General features: G+C 32.2%; 1 protein-coding gene across 1 annotated transcript in view; it reads right to left on the reverse strand.

Annotated features, from left to right (window-relative positions):
* htt (huntingtin) overlaps nt 1-18,992 on the reverse strand; it is a 56,646-nt gene extending 37,654 nt beyond the window's left edge. The window contains exons 1-11 of the mRNA XM_088243321.1: nt 18,877-18,992; nt 17,200-17,482; nt 16,310-16,484; nt 13,782-14,021; nt 12,782-12,975; nt 11,117-11,710; nt 8,469-8,629; nt 8,116-8,212; nt 7,630-7,803; nt 4,242-4,487; nt 954-1,356 (exon numbers count right to left, since the gene is read on the reverse strand). Of these exons, the coding sequence (XP_088099447.1) occupies nt 954-1,356; nt 4,242-4,487; nt 7,630-7,803; nt 8,116-8,212; nt 8,469-8,629; nt 11,117-11,710; nt 12,782-12,975; nt 13,782-14,021; nt 16,310-16,484; nt 17,200-17,482; nt 18,877-18,983 (2,674 nt within the window). The 5' untranslated portion in view covers nt 18,984-18,992. The remainder of the gene's footprint in view (nt 1-953; nt 1,357-4,241; nt 4,488-7,629; nt 7,804-8,115; nt 8,213-8,468; nt 8,630-11,116; nt 11,711-12,781; nt 12,976-13,781; nt 14,022-16,309; nt 16,485-17,199; nt 17,483-18,876) is intronic.
* Nucleotides 18,993-19,833: the final 841 nt, after the last annotated feature.

Here is a 19,833-nt window from a genome sequence, read left to right on the forward strand (position 1 = left end):
TCCCGGTTTAGCGTGCAATACTATAATAGTTGCATTATACGAATGTATTGGAGTCGATAGAAAATGATGACATTACATTGTCGGTCATTAGTCTACTTCAGGTGCACTAATTTAACACGTGTGTGACATCCTACATATTACATATGATTTTAACCAACTTAAAATACCACTAAAGTATTAGAACAATTACCATTATTTAAAGTAAAAATATCAATAATTTAAAGCTAACGGCTCTTAGTCTTAAGAACGAACTTATGTAAAAAAAACATTTTTGTAAAAAAAATAAGGTTATGTGATATTTGCAGTATCACCGACGATGTTCATTTTAGTGAACTTAAAGAGCTTAAACCTTTATTGTTGTGAAGAGATTCATCTGATCGAATTATTTCACATACTAGGCAACGCCTGAAAACAATTTTCCAATTTTTTAAACTTCTTATTGGACCAGTTGGTTCTATCACAATATTTTGAGTTTGTCCAAATGTTTGTAGATAAAAGACTGAATTTCACAGGTAAAAAAATTGAAGAAATATTAATGTTCAAACATAGGCAAAATGGTGAGTGTAAAGTGGCCACTTAAACCAGCGAATGACATGTCATAATTTATTTATTTATTTGACGGACTTATGCAGTCCATTCTAACAATGGTAAATATAATTTCTTATAATAAATACAGGCACTAATAAAATAAAATACAATTAAATAAAATTAAAGCTAGGACAAAAAAAATAAAAATTACTACCTCAAGACAAGATCCGGTCTATCTTAGTGAATTTATAAATCTATAAAGACTTACACCAATAAAGTCCAGTTGAATTTTAATCAGCTCTAGTATTGTTAATATATTTCTACTTTTTTTTTATGTAATAACTGTAAAAATCCCAAATAAATAAACATTTTAACAAACTTAAAATATTGTAACAAAGTTAACACTTTAAATATTAACAACTTACCTTTAAAATATAAAATATGTTTCACTTGGCAGAGAAAACTGGTCGTCAATGAGCACCAATACGTCATGTTCCCGATAGATTTCTTCCCGTGTTCAACTTCTCTGAAATGATTTTTATCGCAGTTTTCCATCTCGCAAAGAGCGTAAGTCAGCACTCTGAACATGAACCTCACTACGATCACCTCAGCCGACAAGTTGGCGCAGTTCTCGTTCACCGTTTGGACATTCAGGGGATCAATCTGGTTCTCCATGTTGAAGAATATGGAGGAAGGAGATATTTCGGCGGCCTTCAGCTGGTCGAAGGCGGAGAGAATTTTCGTCTCCGTGTATTTGGGTAGCACTTTGCGCATGAAAAGCAACACCGTTGCGAGCCACCTCTGTTTCACTTCTATGGAAGCAGTATCCTGGAAGATTATACCGTTATTTGAATTTTACATATTATTTGATTGGAAAATAAATAAGGCAAATAGGCATGAAGTGGGAGCAATAGAACAGAATATTCATTAGAATGAGGAAGTCAGTGCTGCGGAAATAAGATACAAAAAATATATAAATAATTTTTTTAATTATTCATATAGTTACATAAAATGATACATGTTTTTCTTTTATCTTACAATCTACTTTTATATATTTAGTTAATGTTATAACTGTAACTTTCCAAAAAAGAGACTTAAGTCGGTTCATTATCACAAGAATTTCCAAATGACGGAGAATAACTTATTTCACAAATATCATCTTAATCTAAACGGCACGGTAAAATTATAGTGGATTGACATTTATTAAATTCGTTTGTAGCCATTTGAATTTTAAATTATTATTTTTGTTTTTTTTTTAATAAAACTGCAAAGTTAATGATTTTAATAAAAATATCATATAATAATATTAGCGTTCATATAATTTACCCAAATATTCCAAATTTGCTGACCATTTTCAACGAGTTATAAATAACTCACTATTAGAAAATGGAAATCAACTTGGGGTACATTATACTTAATTCTATCAGCTTACTCTTAATTACTATTCACTTACACACTTATTTTATAAATTACCCATACACATTTGTATTATGTTTGTATTCCTTTTAAGCAGTAGCACTTTTCAAATCAGGAAACGATTTCATAAATAAATGAGTTTTTAATTTCATATAATTTACCCAAATATTCCAATTTTGCTGACCATTTTCAACGAGTTGTAAATAACTCACTATTAGAAAATGGAAATTAACTTGGGGTAAAGTGGGGTTCGAACCTCGGACCTCTGATCCATGAGTCCGCAACACTAGCCACGGGACCACAACCTGATTCAAATAATAAACAGTAAAACCCCCCTTTTATGTTTTTCAAGGGAGCAAGAAAAAAAGTGTAAAATTGAGGAAAACGTTGAAGTGAGGAAATGAAAAATATATGGAAAAAACAGGAATTACATAAAAATAAAATTGATTTGCTACACAATAGTGTACATTCACTTCCAGAAAATTTGTAAAAACGGTGATAATTGTAAATTGACAATATTTTTTAAAAAATATTTTCAATAATTTCATTAATTTTTTTTTTTTTTATTTGATTTAAAAACAGCATGTTAAAATTATTTTATGTGTAAATAAAAAAAAAACGAAAATAGAATTTTGAATTTGCATAAAATAATTTTTCCTCTAAATGTTGGGGAATTTTATTTATATGGTATTACTTTTTTTTCTAATGGCATCACTAAAAACAACTATATAGTTCGCGGCTTTTTAAATTATCTTTTTTATAACTTTAAATATTTCGAACGTTATGTTTTAAACATCGCAATTTAATGATATTAAAACTATTGTCTCTAAACGTTTGTCAACTGTGTATCATGATTTGTGCAAGTCAATATGACGTTTTTGTTCAAATGAAAACTAAGACTAACCCTAAAGGAAGACACTTAAACAAAAAGGTCAATTACACTGCACCTGATTTAAATTTAGGTTAGGACAATAATTTATCTTTTATTAGTTGTTTACCTGTTTTTATTCTTAATTCGCGTGGCACACGCGGTGGCGCGCGGACCGCGGCATCATTTTTACGACATAATTTTGGCTATTTTGACAGATCAAATGAATTCCGATAATTTTAAAACGTTGATTGGGGGAATATTTGTATGAGAATGTATGAAAAAAAATTGGGCCCTGAGCATTTCGGTGTAAAAAGGGAAAACGTAAAATCGAAGAGCGTAAAAACGAGGTTTTACTGTAGTAAAACTTAACTAAAGAGATTTTAATGATAATTTTATCAAAACCATGATTAAAATTTAGCGAGTACCTACTCTCAGGTAAAAATCCTGATTTCACTTGGGTTAAAAAAGATTATTATAGTTTTTGTATTTCTTTGAAAACAAAAGTATTTTGACCATGAATTTAGGAATTTTGATATTATTTTGGTTTTTTGTTTATTTGGTAATTTTATTAAATTTTATTTATATATCTACATAAACAACATCAACCCTGATGATGGACACTGTAATGCAATCCGAAAACTCAGAAAAGAGTACAAACGACACACGGCATAATAACTCTGTTAAAATGTTATTTTTCATTTAATTTTTGTTTATATTTATTTATATTTGGATAATTTATATAGCGCCGTTTTTGTGAAAATCACCTCAAGGGCGCTGTACAATAAATAAATATTCCAGCACGTCTTGCAGCTACAGAGCGCATGGACGGTTAGGATTCTTGTTTCTCGTCTCCAGTTATGATATATAGGAGCTAGATTACACGTCTTGCAGCTACAGAGCGCATGGACAATAAGAATTCTAGCCCCTATTTTCATTCCTATTTTTTTATTTGACAATGGAGTTTAGAGTTTTAGTGATATTTTAAAAATGAAATAAAAAACAAATTTACAAAAATAGAAGTTAGATAACAACAAGTCTTGCAGCTACTGAGCGCATGGACGGTTGGAATTCTAGACCTCATTTACTAAATTTGGATATTTGATAGTTGATAACATTTACCTATTGAAGCTAGATTACTAATCGTCTTGCAGCTACTAAGTGCATGGACGAGTGAAATTCTGGCAACTTAAAATTATCAATAAATTTACAAAAACAAACATTGAGCATAATAGTAAATTTGTAAAGTGTTTGTGCTGAAAAGTAAACAATAAAAAACTAAACAGATAAAGCACTTCAACACTATGGATAACATAACAGATAAAAATATCTGAAGGGTAGTTTTGTGTGTGTTCTGTAGTAGTGTTACATGTTATTAAGAAACCGTTAAAAAAATCCGTGTAAAATGGAAGTTTGGTGTACTGATTACCTGATCTGGTGGCTTGTCGCACATAATCCTGATGACGCTCTCGATCCTCCCTTGCTCGTGAATAACCTCGGGGTGCAGACAGTCCACGAGAGTCTCCAGACTGGAGTAGGCAGTCGGCGAGTCCATGTCCACACAACCCTGCTTCAGGAGCTGCAGCATCGAGTCCAGCGCCAGCTGAGACCAGCGGAAGTGGCTGTCAGGGTTGTCTTCTGAGAAGACCAGGATGGAGGATATCAACTTGATGACCTGTGGAAACAGATTTGATGGATCGATGAATCCTGAAGCTGTTTATAAACTAGTAGCGGTAAAAAACTCTGAGCGATCGAATCAGACACACGCTGCATAAAGGAAATATGGCGAGGTCATTTTCAGAGAGTACATTTGGTGAAAACCTGTGTTGTGTATGCATATTTTTGATATTAAAAGTCTTTCTTCAATTTTGCATATTCACTATCAATATATTTTAACTAATTTAGAGAACATTGAATGTATCTTTACAATCAAACCGCGAAAATAACAAAGCATAGAATCTTTAAAAGCTTTCAAAAACCTCACTGCAGTATAGTCACACGGTCAGTACATTCACCTTATTCTAGATACCCGCATGACAGTAAAGGAATACAATGTTTATTTTTTTATACTTTTACAATGTTTGTTTTCTTTTTTTATACAGAATAATGTTCCCTCACTGGGGTGTCCCGTGCCGAGGGAAACATTTTACAATATGTAAATCATGCCTTAAATTTGTTATTTAACAAATTTTACATAGTAATAAAATAAAAACGTAATTAATCTAATTAACCTAATTATCATTAACATAATAAGCAATATAAACTAAAATAATCATAAAAAACATAAGCAATTTATATAGACCTGTAGACCAAATTTCATAAACAGTACACAAATTTTCACCTATTTGACTTGATCCACTCATCGATCCGTGCGCAACCCACCTCCACTATCCATTTCTTAATAACAATTTTATATTGTGAGTACTTATTAATTGTCCTTATGCATAATGGAAGTAGATTGTACACTTAAACCCAATATACACAGCACGTAGTGCCTTTTACTTCACAAATAATAAATAGTGTGTAGAAATAAATACTTTAAATAATATAAAGTAGATAAACGAGAGAAAAAAAAAGCATAAAAAGTTTATATGTACATACTAATATTTATTATGTAAAAAATAAATCATTAAAAGACATATAAAAATTAAAATGTAAGAAAAATGATTTTTTTTCTTTAAATATTTTTTTTTTAAAGCGACGGTAGGTATATTTTTAATCATAGTACATTGAACAAAAACAAAAAAAAAATTACAAAGTGTAATTATTCTTAGTTAAGTTTTTAACTTTTAAAAAAATTATTTTTTTTAAAAGTTAAAAATAAGAATCCAAAAAACAAATGATTTATACTCACAAAAATATACAAAAACTAGAAAAAAAGTAAATAGAAAGCAAATATTTTTTTTAAATATATTAAAGGTACATAACTATAGCTTGACAAATGTAAGTTACCGTTCACCATCTTTGAAATAATTAAAAAGAGTTGATTTATATAAACTATACTTTATGTTAAAAATATCAGCAATGTCAGAATAGTTATTGCCGAGTACATGGAGTCGATTCAGAATAGCACTATACGAATATATCGTTCGCGAATTGTTGCAATTTAACGGCCGTATTTGACGAGTTATTTGTCGAGGTACCTTGAAGTTAATGAGTGCTTATAGATTTGGGCAGTCCCATTTAAAGTTGACAATCTTAAATTTATTTATCCACCTGACCCATAACGTCGCAAATTTTATTTATTTATTTACATACATAAATTTATTGTACATTATTTGAGACATTAGTCCCAACTCCATAGGACTAAAAGTCCTGTGTTGGGATGGGACTAGCAATTAGTTGACACAGACACATGAGTATATCACCACAAATATAGGATCAGAAACATATTTTTTTTTTTAAATACATATATATATATAGCACATCAACATGGTAAACAGTAAACTCAAACATTCGTAAAATCATCAAGGAGTTTCCCACTCAAATCCCTCCCACTAAGGAAAATCTAGTCCTTAACTACTTTCTTGAAAATATTTTTAGAGAGCTTAATACGCTCTTCCAAAATATTGAACACTCTCGGTGCGATAAATGAGAGATGTCTCTGAGCAAAAGTCGTACGGGTTTTAGGTAAGACATAATTCATGCTCTGGGAAAACTTTGTACGGACATTTTGCTGAGACCTCTCCTTATTGTTCGACCAGAAGTGTGTAAGTGCTTCTTTTAGGTACAGTTGTCTCATATAGGTAAAATGTGTGTACTGTTTATGAAATTTGTTCTATTGGTCTATATAAATTGGTTATGTTTTTTATGATTATTTTAGTTTTTTATTGTTTATTATGTTAATGATACTTAGGTTATTTGGATGAATTACATTTTTTTTTAATTGTTATTATTATGTTAACTTTATTAAATAACTAATCTTAGGCACGTTTCACATTTTGTAAAATGTTTCCATTGGCACGGGACACCCCAGTGAGGGAACATTATTATGTATAAAAAAAAGAATACAAACAATGTAAAAGTATAAATAAATAAATATCCAGCACCTTCATTTATTGGAAAAACTGTTCTGAAGGGTATGTTGGAGGGCTAAATAAATTCAACCAATCTTTAATTTTCTTCTCTCTGTTAGTTTTAACAAGTTTAAAGAATTAAACAGGAAGTCATAGTTAATAAATTCACATCTGATTCCGAGTTTAAAACTAACATATCTTTAAACTCTTTCAAGAGTATATTGGCGTGAACTATAATACGGAGTCCATATTGTAGAGTTGTATTCCAACTGGCTCCTAACTAAAGCCATATACATCAATTTCAAAGTATTAATATCAGTGATATATCTGAATTGGGGCCATACATTCCGGATCCCGCTTTGAAAGGATTATAAACGTAGTATTACAAACTAAATAAACACATACGCAAAACCCCTATGTATCTAGGAAACATTGAAAGAATTCGCCCAATACAACACGCACTCAAACTCAAAAAAAGTACATCAAATTATCAAGATAATACTGGCAAAATTCTAACACAGATCCTAGCATGACCCTATCGAACTCACATTAAATTCTTTTTCGTCATATTGATTCCTCACAAAACCCTAATTATCTTAATACCAACAGCAGGTACAATCTTATGCAAAAACCCAAATTGTTCTAACAGACAAAGCGGGCTTTAGAGTTCTTAAAACAGACAAAGCGGGCTTTAGAGCACAGTCAGCGCGTGGTCTTCTCGAGTTAGTCTACTATTTGGTTTTATAAGATTCCACCTCCTTTCGATGGGACTACAATAACACAGACGGACAAGTATCACACCTCAGGATCGTGCATTATCTTGTGCTGCATAGCGAAAAGAACCTCTTTTGCCACCTGACCATCTTGGCCCTGAGCTCGGCCAGACAAAAACACCCTGTAGCTTACAGGGTGAAGGGACTCGGCACACTCCCTGTGTACTCCGCTGGCCATCAGGCTGTCGCACAGCTGGATCAACTGAAAATATTTAATATTATGACTGTTTGATATAGAGAATTTTGTTACACTGATAAGGATGTTTTTCAATGTCCAAGCGAAATAAAGAAACGGTTCTGTGTATGAAATAAAACCAGAACTCTGAATGAGTATTATGTACTTGATGGCTACTCTCGGGTTAAAATCCTGAAAAAGGGCGTTTGACTACAGGAAAACATTTTTGATATTAAAAAAAATGAAACGCTATACAAATTTAATACAAAACTGTGAAATAATTGCAACATAATGAAAAATCGAATATTGGTGAAAATATTTTCAAGAAAAGGAGCTTACTTTTGGTATGTCCATGAGCTGTTGTTTTGTATTATGCTTCATAGATGATAAATGTACTAGGAATGTGAATATACAACGGACAAGATCTCCACAATCACTGAAAACATTAATAGAAATTAATACTGACGGTTTAATCATAATTCAGAATTTACAACGTATTGTTGGTCAGTCTTTTGAGATAATTAAAAATAAAATTGAGACCCAAAATCGTTTTCCATTTCTTAATACCAGGGCAACTCTAATAAATAAATTAAATCTACACTATTGATAGGGAAAAATGACAAAACCAGAAATTGACAAAGGACAACCGTTATATTTTCATTACTACAGCTGTGTGGAAATAAAATACTTACAGAATTTCTTGATTTTCAATATTTTTCAACTGTTTCAGTATGAATCCTATGAAGATCTGGTCGCTGTCCAAAACAGAATAGTTTAACCTCAGTGCTAGAAGTTGGTTTAGTAATTCCAACACTCTGCACTGCAAAGATGTGTTGTTCTGAATTGTATAGCTCTGAAAATCGCATACATGATTTCAAATGTAAAATAAAAAACAACAAATCATTAATTATCTTAAAATACATACATGTATGTCAATAAATATTTACTTTGTTATAAATTATTCCAAAATTCAAATATGAATACCTAAATTCCTCATTACCTATTAAACACTTAGTCTTGCCCTTAACTATTGGTTTTCCCCGCAATTATGATTGATGTACATGCTATAGTTCATAAGACTATTTTTATTTGTTACTTAAGGACATTCAATCCATCTAATCTTCACATTCGTTTGAAAATGCCCCAACAAGGCGAAACAATTGTCACGAAATATTTGTTTTTATATTTGTAAAAATAAAATAAAGTGTTCAGTACACTCAAATCAGTGTTGGATTTTTTATTTAAGTTTAGATATGGAGAGATGGGTAGAATTTAAATTAAGTAAATAAAATTGCAGAGCCATCTGCAGGCGATTACTAGTAATTAATTTAACTCGGATAGAGTCTTAGCTACATAAATAAAGTAATTTGCTTTAATACTTAACCTCAATATCAAATACATAGATGGCGCTCCAAACGCGCTAGCGAAAGCTTTCCCTGTTTCATGACATATATACTAAAACCAAAAATGTCACCGATATGGATATTCGCTAATAAGCGGAATGGGGAATGTTGTAGAATTCTACATAAAAGTGGCCACTTGAACCCAACCTATGACAGGTCATAAGCCCTGTAAACGCTCGAATATCCATAATCTTAAAACAAAAATTCTACCCATCTCTGTAGTGATATAAATAATAATATACCTACTCCCCCTTGGGATAAAAAAAACCCAGAATTGTGTGTGTATAAATATGTAAATATATATACATACCAAAATAATATTGTTTAAATATGGAGTTCTACAAAATAAACACCAAATCGATCAATCAATAATATTTCTATTACCAAATTTTTAAACTTTCTGCATCGTAATTTATTGATGTGATCTAAGTGAAAGAAAACAGTTGATTCAAATTAATAATTCCTTGTCTTCTCCAATTACTGTTACTTCTGGAGTATTTCAAGGAGCCCACCTTGCTCCACTATTATTTAATATTTTTATAAATGATATTATCAATGTTTTTCAAAATACAAAATTGTGGCTTTTTTCTGATGACAAGATACTTAAACTTATTAAATCTGTTATTGTTTTAATGAATGGTGCGACATCAATAGTCTTTAACTTCTGTCTGTCCAACACCGTTTTCTAAGAAAAGTGGCTTGGTTGCTCAGATTACAAAGGGGTAATTATTCCTTTTTTGAAATAGAGCAATCTCTTAATCTGTCTTCATTGGAGAGATGTAGAACTGAGATGGACCTTATATGCATTTTCAAAATACTTAATGCCATAAGTGATGTCCCATCTCTGTTGCAATCAATTTCTTTTCATGTTCCCAACCATGTCATCAGAAGTCAAAATCTGCTATTTATAAAATCTTCTAAAAGCAACTTTTGTTTTTATGCCCCAATATCCAGAATGTGTAACTCATCACACAATTTGGAATGCTTTGGGATAGATCTTCCGGCTTTTCGTAGATCTCTTTGCGACTAAACAGTGTGGGATGAAGTTGGATTGGCATGGTTTAGCTCAAAGTCTTATGTCTTTTGTTCTTATGAATATATTGTATACCATTATTGTTTTACCCTTGTTTGTCTTTGCTACATAGTTTTATGTTATTTTTGTTCAGTTTCTTGCATTTATGTTTTTTCATGTAATTGTTGTAATTGGCTTAAACCGTATATATAATAAATAAATAAATGTGAAGACTTTATTCTTCAAGCGTCAACCGCATGTTACAATTTAGTAAAATGTCAAAATTAGACACTTAAATAAAATGGTCAATTACACTGAAACTATTTTGAATTTAGTTTGAAACAACAATTTTTTTTAATTTTTATTTGCCTTGATTTTATTCACTATTTTGGGCAAAGGGGCGGCGCGCGAATCGGGGTCTTTTGACAGATTGAATGAGTTTCGAAAAATTTTCAACGTAAAACCGGAGTTACAAAAAACATAAAAAGCGTTAATTGGAGGGATATTTGAGTAAGAATGTAAGGAAAAAAATGGAACCTAAACACTCGAGGAACTAAAACGTAAAACCGAGGAACATAAAAACAAAGTTTTACTGTAATTATTTAGGCAAAAATGTTTATTTTTAGTATTATTTAATAATATGCATGCTTCCACTTTCCATTATGTTGAATCCCAACTCAACACGGGGCTCGTGGCCTCATAGAATTAGGGATATGTTATTACTTTTTTGTAATATGTATATTTTGTATGAATAAATAAAAAAATAATTTTAAATAGTTTCTGAGATGGTTGAGAAGTTCAGAAAGTGTATTTAAATCTTTAATACCAATCCATAAGGGCTTTTGTAGCCTGTCGATTGGCTTTAAAAAGAAAAAAAAATAATGAATATTTATATTTTTCTGAACTGGACATTGAAATTACTCACACTGAGAGCTTGTATCACAACTGGTTCAATCAGCCTCAAATTTCTTCCGAGATCTTGCTTATTGATACTCCATCTTCTGTCCACTTTGCTTTGAGAAATCTTGATGATTTCTTTACAGTATTCTCTCTCCAACTTCAAATGACTACCGGCAATAGAACCACGACGACACGAATTTTGAGATATTCTAGAATCGATAGAACTCCTCCTGTTCTCACTAAAATCGTTGTGAGATTCAAAATTATCACATTTATCAAAATAATTTACCATCAACACATCGGTGTAAAAGCTTTTAATATTTTTCGCTTTACTCTTATCACAATTCGATTCTTTTGAATTATCTCCTAATTGGAAAAAGTTTATTACATCACTGTAGTAAGATACCAGGTTAGTTGCAAAGAGGCTTTTCAATATTTGTGTGACGCAAAATATTGAGTTGTCCGAATTTATTGGGAGTAGGCACTTGATGTAAAAAAGAATTTCTTCAGCGGCAATATGGGCTTCTTTATCGGACATAAATTCCAGCTGCATGGCAATACTCTTCAGTGTTGTGGAAACAAACTTTAAAAATACACTGGTGCTGGAATCCAGTGTAACCTGAAAACCAAGGTCACATATATATATATATATAAATTAACATAATACAACAGAGTAAAATAACATTTTAGAGAAGGGAGTATAGAAGTCTAGGCATTCACAGGGTTTATGACCTGTCATTGGTTGGTTTAAGTGGCCACTTTACACACTGTGTAACATTCACCATTAAGCCCGTATTTGAACATCTATATTCCTTCGATTCTTCCATCTGTTGACGTTAGTGAAGTTGAAGAGCTGAAACCTCTATATTCCCTTCTCTAAAATGTTCTTCATCTCTGTTGTATTATGTAAATATTAACAGCTCCCTTGGGGGTTGAATCCAGTTGTCTGCAAAAATTTGGACAAACTCAAAACATTGTACATATATACAAAAAAAAATCACCTATAAACATAAGTTTAACTCATTCCCCCGCCTGTGACAGCACTACTACGCAGTTCTCACAGCATATGTGAGTAATTTATTATCAAAAAGGTTAGTAGCTGAAGTATTTATCAAGTAGGTTTTTGCAAAACGATGTAACCTTGTAAGAACGTCATTAATAATTAGAATGTAGAAATGAAGAAGTATAGAAATTGAAAAAATAACATTTTCAGGCGTTGCCTAGTATGTAGGTGAAATAATTCAATTAGACGAATCTCACCCGCATAAATAAAGGTTTTAGCTCTTTAACTTCACAAACATCAACAGATGAAAGAATCGAAGGAATATAGATGTTCAAATATAGGCATAATGGTGAATTTTACACAGTGTGTAAAGTGGCCACTTAAACCAGCCATTGACAGGTCATAAGCCCTGTAGATGCCAAGACTTCTACATTACCTTCTCTTAAATTTTCTTTATCTCTGTTGTAATATGTTAATTTATAATTAGGTTTATTTTAGTTTTTTTTATTTATGTTGATTTATATGCAAGCATTGTATTAAAAAAATTAATTAACATACCAAATACAAATGATTTTTCGTGTGTCAATATAAATCCCTCCTTAGACGTTACTACAAAGTTATGTCGTCACTTTTCCTGACAACTGCATTCTAATCATGCTATATTTTAAGGACTATAGTTTAGATTACCTTATGACTAGAATAAGCCGATTTCAAATTCCCATATAGATTCATAAATACAGCATCATTAACAAAGTATCCCATAGGACTGAAATTTCCATTGGTAGAACTGTAAGGATTCTTTTTCTTGGAGGAACTTTTTTCATCTGGCAGTGTTGCCTCCCCAGAATTCCAAGAATCACTATTTTTCTTTGGATGTTCACCTGAAATATTGTTTTTTGCTTTAATCTTTAATAAAAAAATACATAAGGAGCATACAGAAGAACAGAATTGTAAAATACAATATAATTAGAGCCACATAAAAAAATGGATATTAGTGTAATGAGAAAGTACAGACAAACAACAATTTGCAAACAGTATACTCATATAATGCTATTCTCAATCGACTTCATGTACTCCGCAATAACTAATCTGACATTGCTGATATTTTTAACATAAAATATAGTTTATATAAACCCACTCTATTTAATCATTTCAAATATGTTGAACGGTAATTTACATTTGTCAGATTACATTTGGTTGCAAATTATGTGGGTATGCATTGTTTAAGTATTGTCACAACTTCTACAACTTTTATACCCACAAACACTGTTCACTCCCCACCTTAGTATCCTTTGATCATCCGCCACATTAAGACCTCGTGTCGTACATCACGCGTTTATTTTGTTGAACGTGTGCTGCATCATAGACTTTGTTTCCACCAACCACCAGTGTTGAGCTCCAGATTGGGGGCCTGGGTGTTGGTGGCGCTCGCAAGTGACCAATCGGACCACAGCGATTCCATCAAGAACGAACCAGGTTAGTGGCATCCATTCCTAATCCATCTCATTTGTTGGGGTTGTGACCGATTGACACTGTATATCGCATATCGAGGATACTCACTTATTTCATGAAAATTAAATTCAGTCCACTCCACTAAGCTTTCCATAGCGAAATTTACAGACTAACTGAGTATGCCGACCAAAGATTACACCTGTCAGACTCTCGACTTCGTCATGCACTGACTTACTTGACTTTCGGATAGGGCTAGGGGGTATGATGCTGGAAGTTTTCTGAAGAAACGGGGAAGGAGTAACATCCTCCACAATATGTATCAAGACATTCAACATCTTCATAGTGATCTTCAGGAAGCTATCGGCCTTTACAGAGAAATTGTCGTCTCCAAATTGTTGCCAAACCTTCTTGGTAGGCTCCTGTTGATTGCTTAGGCTGCAAATATGGGCATTTCTTAACGCTTTCAGGGCGGTTACTGGAAAAAAAAAATTCAATTAAAAAAAATAAGATGAAAGAATTGAAGGAATATAGATGTTAAAATATGGGCAGAATGGTGAATGTTACACAGTGTGTAAAGTGGCCACTTAAACCAGCCAATGACAGGTCATAAGCCCTGTAGATGCCTAGACTTATATATTACCTTTTCTGAAATGTTCTTCATCTCTGTTGTAATATGTTAATACAAAGATAACTTTTATTAAAAATAAAACTGATTATTTTATTAAAGACAAGCTAAAAATTACATAAATTTAAAAAATACATAAAAACATAAATACTCCAATGAAACTTTTTGCGGCGAAAATTATTCCATGTGACACCTGAGCTTGCCGGCTTTAACAAATTTCAGCAATATTAGGTCAAATATTTGATATTGCCACTTTCATTTTTTAATCCAAATTGCCAAGTCTTTCGCATTTCTTCGTTTTAGTATTGGTCAATGTCAAGAAACCTAGCACACACATATATGAGGTTAAAAATTGTAATCAAATTTTCAGAGCTGGGTATTCGTTTTGAACAAAAATCCTAAATGCATCCAGAGTTATTTCTGAGAATTTTATTTTTAGAGTCAAAGGAATTTCGTATCAAGTCATTATTATCTATATTTATTGAAGGAAAGTAATATTCAAAATGTTCTGTTATAGCTAAAATAATTTCCTCAGCAGTGTTTTCATTTAACGAAGGAAACAAAAATCTACTCTTTTTTTTCTAAAATGTTACTTTTTTCTGAAAAGCTGTCAATTTGTCAGCGGATGTCAATTTTTTTTCTTTTCTTCATTGAATGCTGGCATTAACGCTAGTCAAGTAATCAAAAATATCGGCTAAATATGCCATTTTACCAGAAATAATTTTGAAGACATTTTATTTAAAAAAATTTTTTTTTTGCTTTTTTACAATAAACATAAGTGATTAAACAGAGTATTAAAAAAATAAAGCATAATTACATAGCAATACATAATTAAAGCATAAATACATGTTAATAGGAAAAATAGTAAACAAAAAATCCCATAAAGGCATGGCCTGTTCGTGGGTATACAAGAAAATGTCAATGAATTTTTGCTCCTATAATAAATAATGGACAGTTATAATATTTTTGTGTAACATAAGAAAGAAAAAATAAAATATTCTGTAATAGATTATATGGTATTTTTTTTATAGTAATTAAAAAAGGAAATAAAAAATATTTTTAAAAAACACAAAAATATTCCCTATTATTAAAGGGCAACAAAATATATCATAGAAAAAAAGAGTTCATATCTTTACTTTGAATCCAGAGTAGTGCATGTTTTTTAAAAGAAGGAAAATTTAGAAAGTTTGGAATCAATGAAATATTATCAGTAAAAAAAGAGTTAAAAATTTTTGGGCATTGTACAAACTCATTTTGGTCAGCGTTAAATTTTGGTTTTCATAATTTCGCGGAGCACTTGCAACAAGCTCGCAGAGCACCGGTTAAGAACCACTGATATATATGTATATACAAAAAAAATAAAAAACAAAACATTATTATAAAATCCAGACGCTTTCCGATGACACTCTATACAGATATTTGTTTTTAACAAAAATCATCGCCATCTCGCGAAACGATGCAATAGACCCATAATAGACCAATATTTATAATGGACCATCTATTGCAATGCAATAGACCCATGCAATAGACGATGGCAACTCATTAAACATCTTAAGTCCTTAATGATACAGATTGTTTTGAGTTGCCTGGATTTTTGTTTTGGGGAAATTCTGGCATTATATCATATATTTTGTGCCAAAGAAGTTCTAACCATTTATTGAGAAATCAGATCGATTGGAACTCCAACACTCATAATGATCAGAAATTGATGATGTGGGCGTTTCTGTTAATATGAGCGAGCACCACTGCCTTTAGCAAACATTGCTGTCTGATATCAAGCACTACAAACTCCTTGAATGGAGAATCACTCTGTTATCTACAGGTATATATATATATATATATGTAATGATTTCTTTATTTTTATTTTTTCTGTGTTCAGACGGGTGAAGAATACAGTTCTGTATGCGAAATAGAACCAGAACTTTTGACGAGTGTTTTCGGGTCGATGGATACACTTCGGTGAAAATCCGGAAAAGAAAATTGAGTGGAAATAAATCCACCTCGTAGTTTTGCAAGTTCGTCTACCAAGGTTGAGGTCCTGATTTCGATATTTGCGTAAATCATAAGAACGCAAGTATTTATTAAATAAAAAAAAAAAACAAAACAAAAAACTGATAATGAAAGTAATAAGAACTTACTTGCATAAATTTCCGTGGCCAGAGCGAGCAAAGTTTCGCAGCAAGTTGCTGATAAAGTGCGACTATCGAGTAATTGAAGGCACGTCTCCAAAAGACCCAAGTGTATATATGCATCGGGATACTTTGTGGGTGGATACTGCAAACATATTTCCAAAAGGGTCTCCAGACATCCTTGCTGTAAGCAATAATAAAAACTATTTGTTCAAACAGAATATTTTTTATACCCATCAAACTTTGGAATTTCGAACACTGAACACTGATTTTTCTTCTTCTTGTTTTTTTTCACATTTGCTCCGAATCGGAGCATGTGGCTATCACAGATGCCTCCAGGAGACCGTGTCTCCAGTCAGCACTCTCCCCTCTTCCCACGTCAATTCTGTGTCCCTTAATTAATATATTACAACAGAGATGAAGAACATTTTGGCTCGTTTAGACTTCTATATTACCTTCTCTAAAATGTTTTTCATCTCTGTTGTAATTTGTTAATATTTACAGCTCCCCAGGGAGTTGAATGCAGTCCTAGCATTTTATACACATTTATAGCTCTTTTTTCTATGAAATTTCCTCTCACTTTTTGGCGCGTTTCATGCTTATGTGATATTGGCGTTTTGTAGAAATCCATGAAGTCCTCTGTTACCAGGCGATAGTATGTATCTGTACCATCAAAACTATACAAAACATTGAACACACATACAAAAAATGTTTAAATCTCTTTCCTCTGAAGTGGTAAAATTTGAGTTATGCGGTTGATGGATTGCCTTCGACGATATATATATAGATGTATGTGCATATGTAATAAATTTACAATACTAATTTAAAATATCACACCTAAAAACAATTTGAAAGATTTGTAATTTAGGAATTGACCTAATGGCATTAACAGTACTCACAGTAAGAAATTTACAGCTGGATTCTACCAATCGGAAATACAGCAGAGCCACAATATTCTTCAAATTATCTTGCAACATGTCTTCGCAGCTGGGGTCGTATTTAGAACGCAACATTTTCAAAGAGCCTGGAAAATCTGACAGCACGAAAGCGTTAGCAAAATCATGCAGGAAATTCACATTAGCTTCAGTTTGGGTAAATAGTAAAGACTCGGAATGACTGATTGCCATGTTTGTAATTAATCTGTTGACGTCTTGCTTTGGGGGGAACAAAACTGGTAAAATCCTGAAAACAAGATAAATCAATTTGAAAAATAATTATCAAAAATATTGGGAGATTTTTTATTACACTGGCAACATCATACAAAATTTGAAATTAGAATACATAGTCATATTTCTAACATGTCACTTAAGCGGCAACATAACCTATCTATTTTTTTTGCACTTTACAGGAAAGATAAAAAATGAGATATGTCAAGATAATTTGATGTCATGTTAATAAAAGTTAATTTGTGGCACCTCTAGAATACAGGTCGATTCAGAAGGCTATGAAACTTTATACACACCATATTTATCTCAATTAGGTAAAGATGCAAAAAATATATGATTTTAATTATTGTATAATTATGTAAGGTGGTAATCATAGAATTAGGAATAGTCCAGAAACCGCATACGAGCATCAAACAGAAAGCAACTAAACTACTCTTGAAAGAGTAGTTTTACGTTTTGACCCATTTGTTTCTTTGTAGACGTCGCTCAGTACGCAACTCCCGATTTGAATTCAACTATGCCGTGTTGTGTCGTTTTAAACAGTAGAAATACTGCTGGGATCTTAAAGAAACAGGATGGGATCACATTTCATGTGTAATTAGCAAATGTATGTGTAAAAGCAGCAAATGCATTACTTAAAAATTGAAATATTTTTCCATCTGTCAGATTGTCGAAGAAAACGGACATTTCGTTAGTGTTGCCAGGGTAGTAAAATTGTTTACCCTACTTTGCTCATCCAATGATAGAACTAATGAAAATTGGACCTCGGATTAAACAACGCCGTGGTGGACATTTAACCGACATTATCTTTAAAACATCAAATATTATTTATCATGACTTAAAAATATCCGTTTTATGTAAAATAAAGTTTGTTTTAAGTTTAAAGTTCATTAATTCAATTACTCTTATTAAATGACCCTTCACTTATCCACTCTGCTGTGTAAATAAATATTTATTTTTTTGCTTTTGATTGCTTTTTTTTACATTACATTTGTGTTATGATTATATTTTTTCCCATCGTGCAACATTACGCGGCGACTTCACGAATGCGCGCGGCGAAAGTGAGGCAAAGTGGGGGGATTTTTGGACACAGTTCGATGTATTCAAATATGATCTACGCTCCTTCTGGACTATGGTGGTTATATATTTATTTATTAATTGTTATCAAACAGGATTATGTGTGCTTTAGTACCTATTTATCACCCATTTCTTTAAAAAAAATATTGAATTGCAGCTAAGAGTAGGGAACTTACTTTTTTCTAAGATTTCACAATTACCAAATAAACAAGTACATACATGAAAAAAGATAATGTTATTTATGCAAAATCCAGCAAATATTGAGTCCCAAAAACCCAAATTTAATAAAATATAATATCTAAGTATTATAAAAGTAAATAAGCAATATTTTACCTTGTAATAACTTCGGTAGCAGCTTTTCTAACTCTCTGGTCTTGATCATTAAGCAGAGAAATCATTATTTCTAATACCAAAGAACTTCTTTTGCCCCAATCTGGCATAATAATACTAAATCTGAAACAATATATTGTAACTTAATTAACATTTTGACTTTTAAATCCCATTAGTGGTGTTACATTAAGCAAAAGATGAACGCTCCACTCGCTGCTACACGTTGAATAGCACTGATCTAAAGTCATGCAAATATCAAATCTGAGATTTGCAGACGACACGACACTGATTGCCAAAAATGAAACCGAGCTAGCAGAAGCCTTCAGACGGATAGAGTTGGAGAGTGAGGCTCTGGGTCTGAAAATAAATAAAAATAAGACAAAGCTAATGATTGTAGACAGAGCTGGGAGTCTCCTAAGGACAAGACAGATGCAAGACCTTGAACTGATAGATGACTTTGTGTACCTCGGCTCGTTTATCTCCAACAACGGCAGTTGCAGACCTGAGATTGGTCGCAGGATTCAAATGGCCAAAGAAGCAATGAACCGTTTGGAGAAGATTTGGCGAGATCGAGGTATATCAATAAACACAAAAAAGCGGTTGATGGAAGTCCTGGTATTCTCCGTTTTCCTATATGGGGCTGAAACGTGGACAATGCATGCATACGAGAGGAAGAGGATCGATGCATTCGAGATGTGGTGTTGGAGAAGGCTGCTGCGTGTGCCTTGGACAGCAAAAAGGATGAACACATCGATACTGGAAGAGCTCTATATTACAACTCATCTATCAGTGGTTTGTTTGAGAAAGATACATATTGCTAGACGTGAGCCAGACAATCTAGAAAAGGAAATAATGTCTGGCCGAGTTGAAGGTAGGAGAAGCCGGGGTAGAATCCCATATAGATGGACTGACCAAATAAAGGTGGCTACGGGGCTAAAATTTGATGAGTCAGTTCGTCGA

The sequence above is a fragment of the Micrasema longulum genome, unplaced genomic scaffold (assembly GCF_059751315.1).
Source record: "Micrasema longulum isolate JH-2025_06_02 unplaced genomic scaffold, ASM5975131v1 h1tg000205l, whole genome shotgun sequence".
In the NCBI taxonomy this organism is placed as follows: domain Eukaryota; kingdom Metazoa; phylum Arthropoda; class Insecta; order Trichoptera; family Brachycentridae; genus Micrasema; species Micrasema longulum.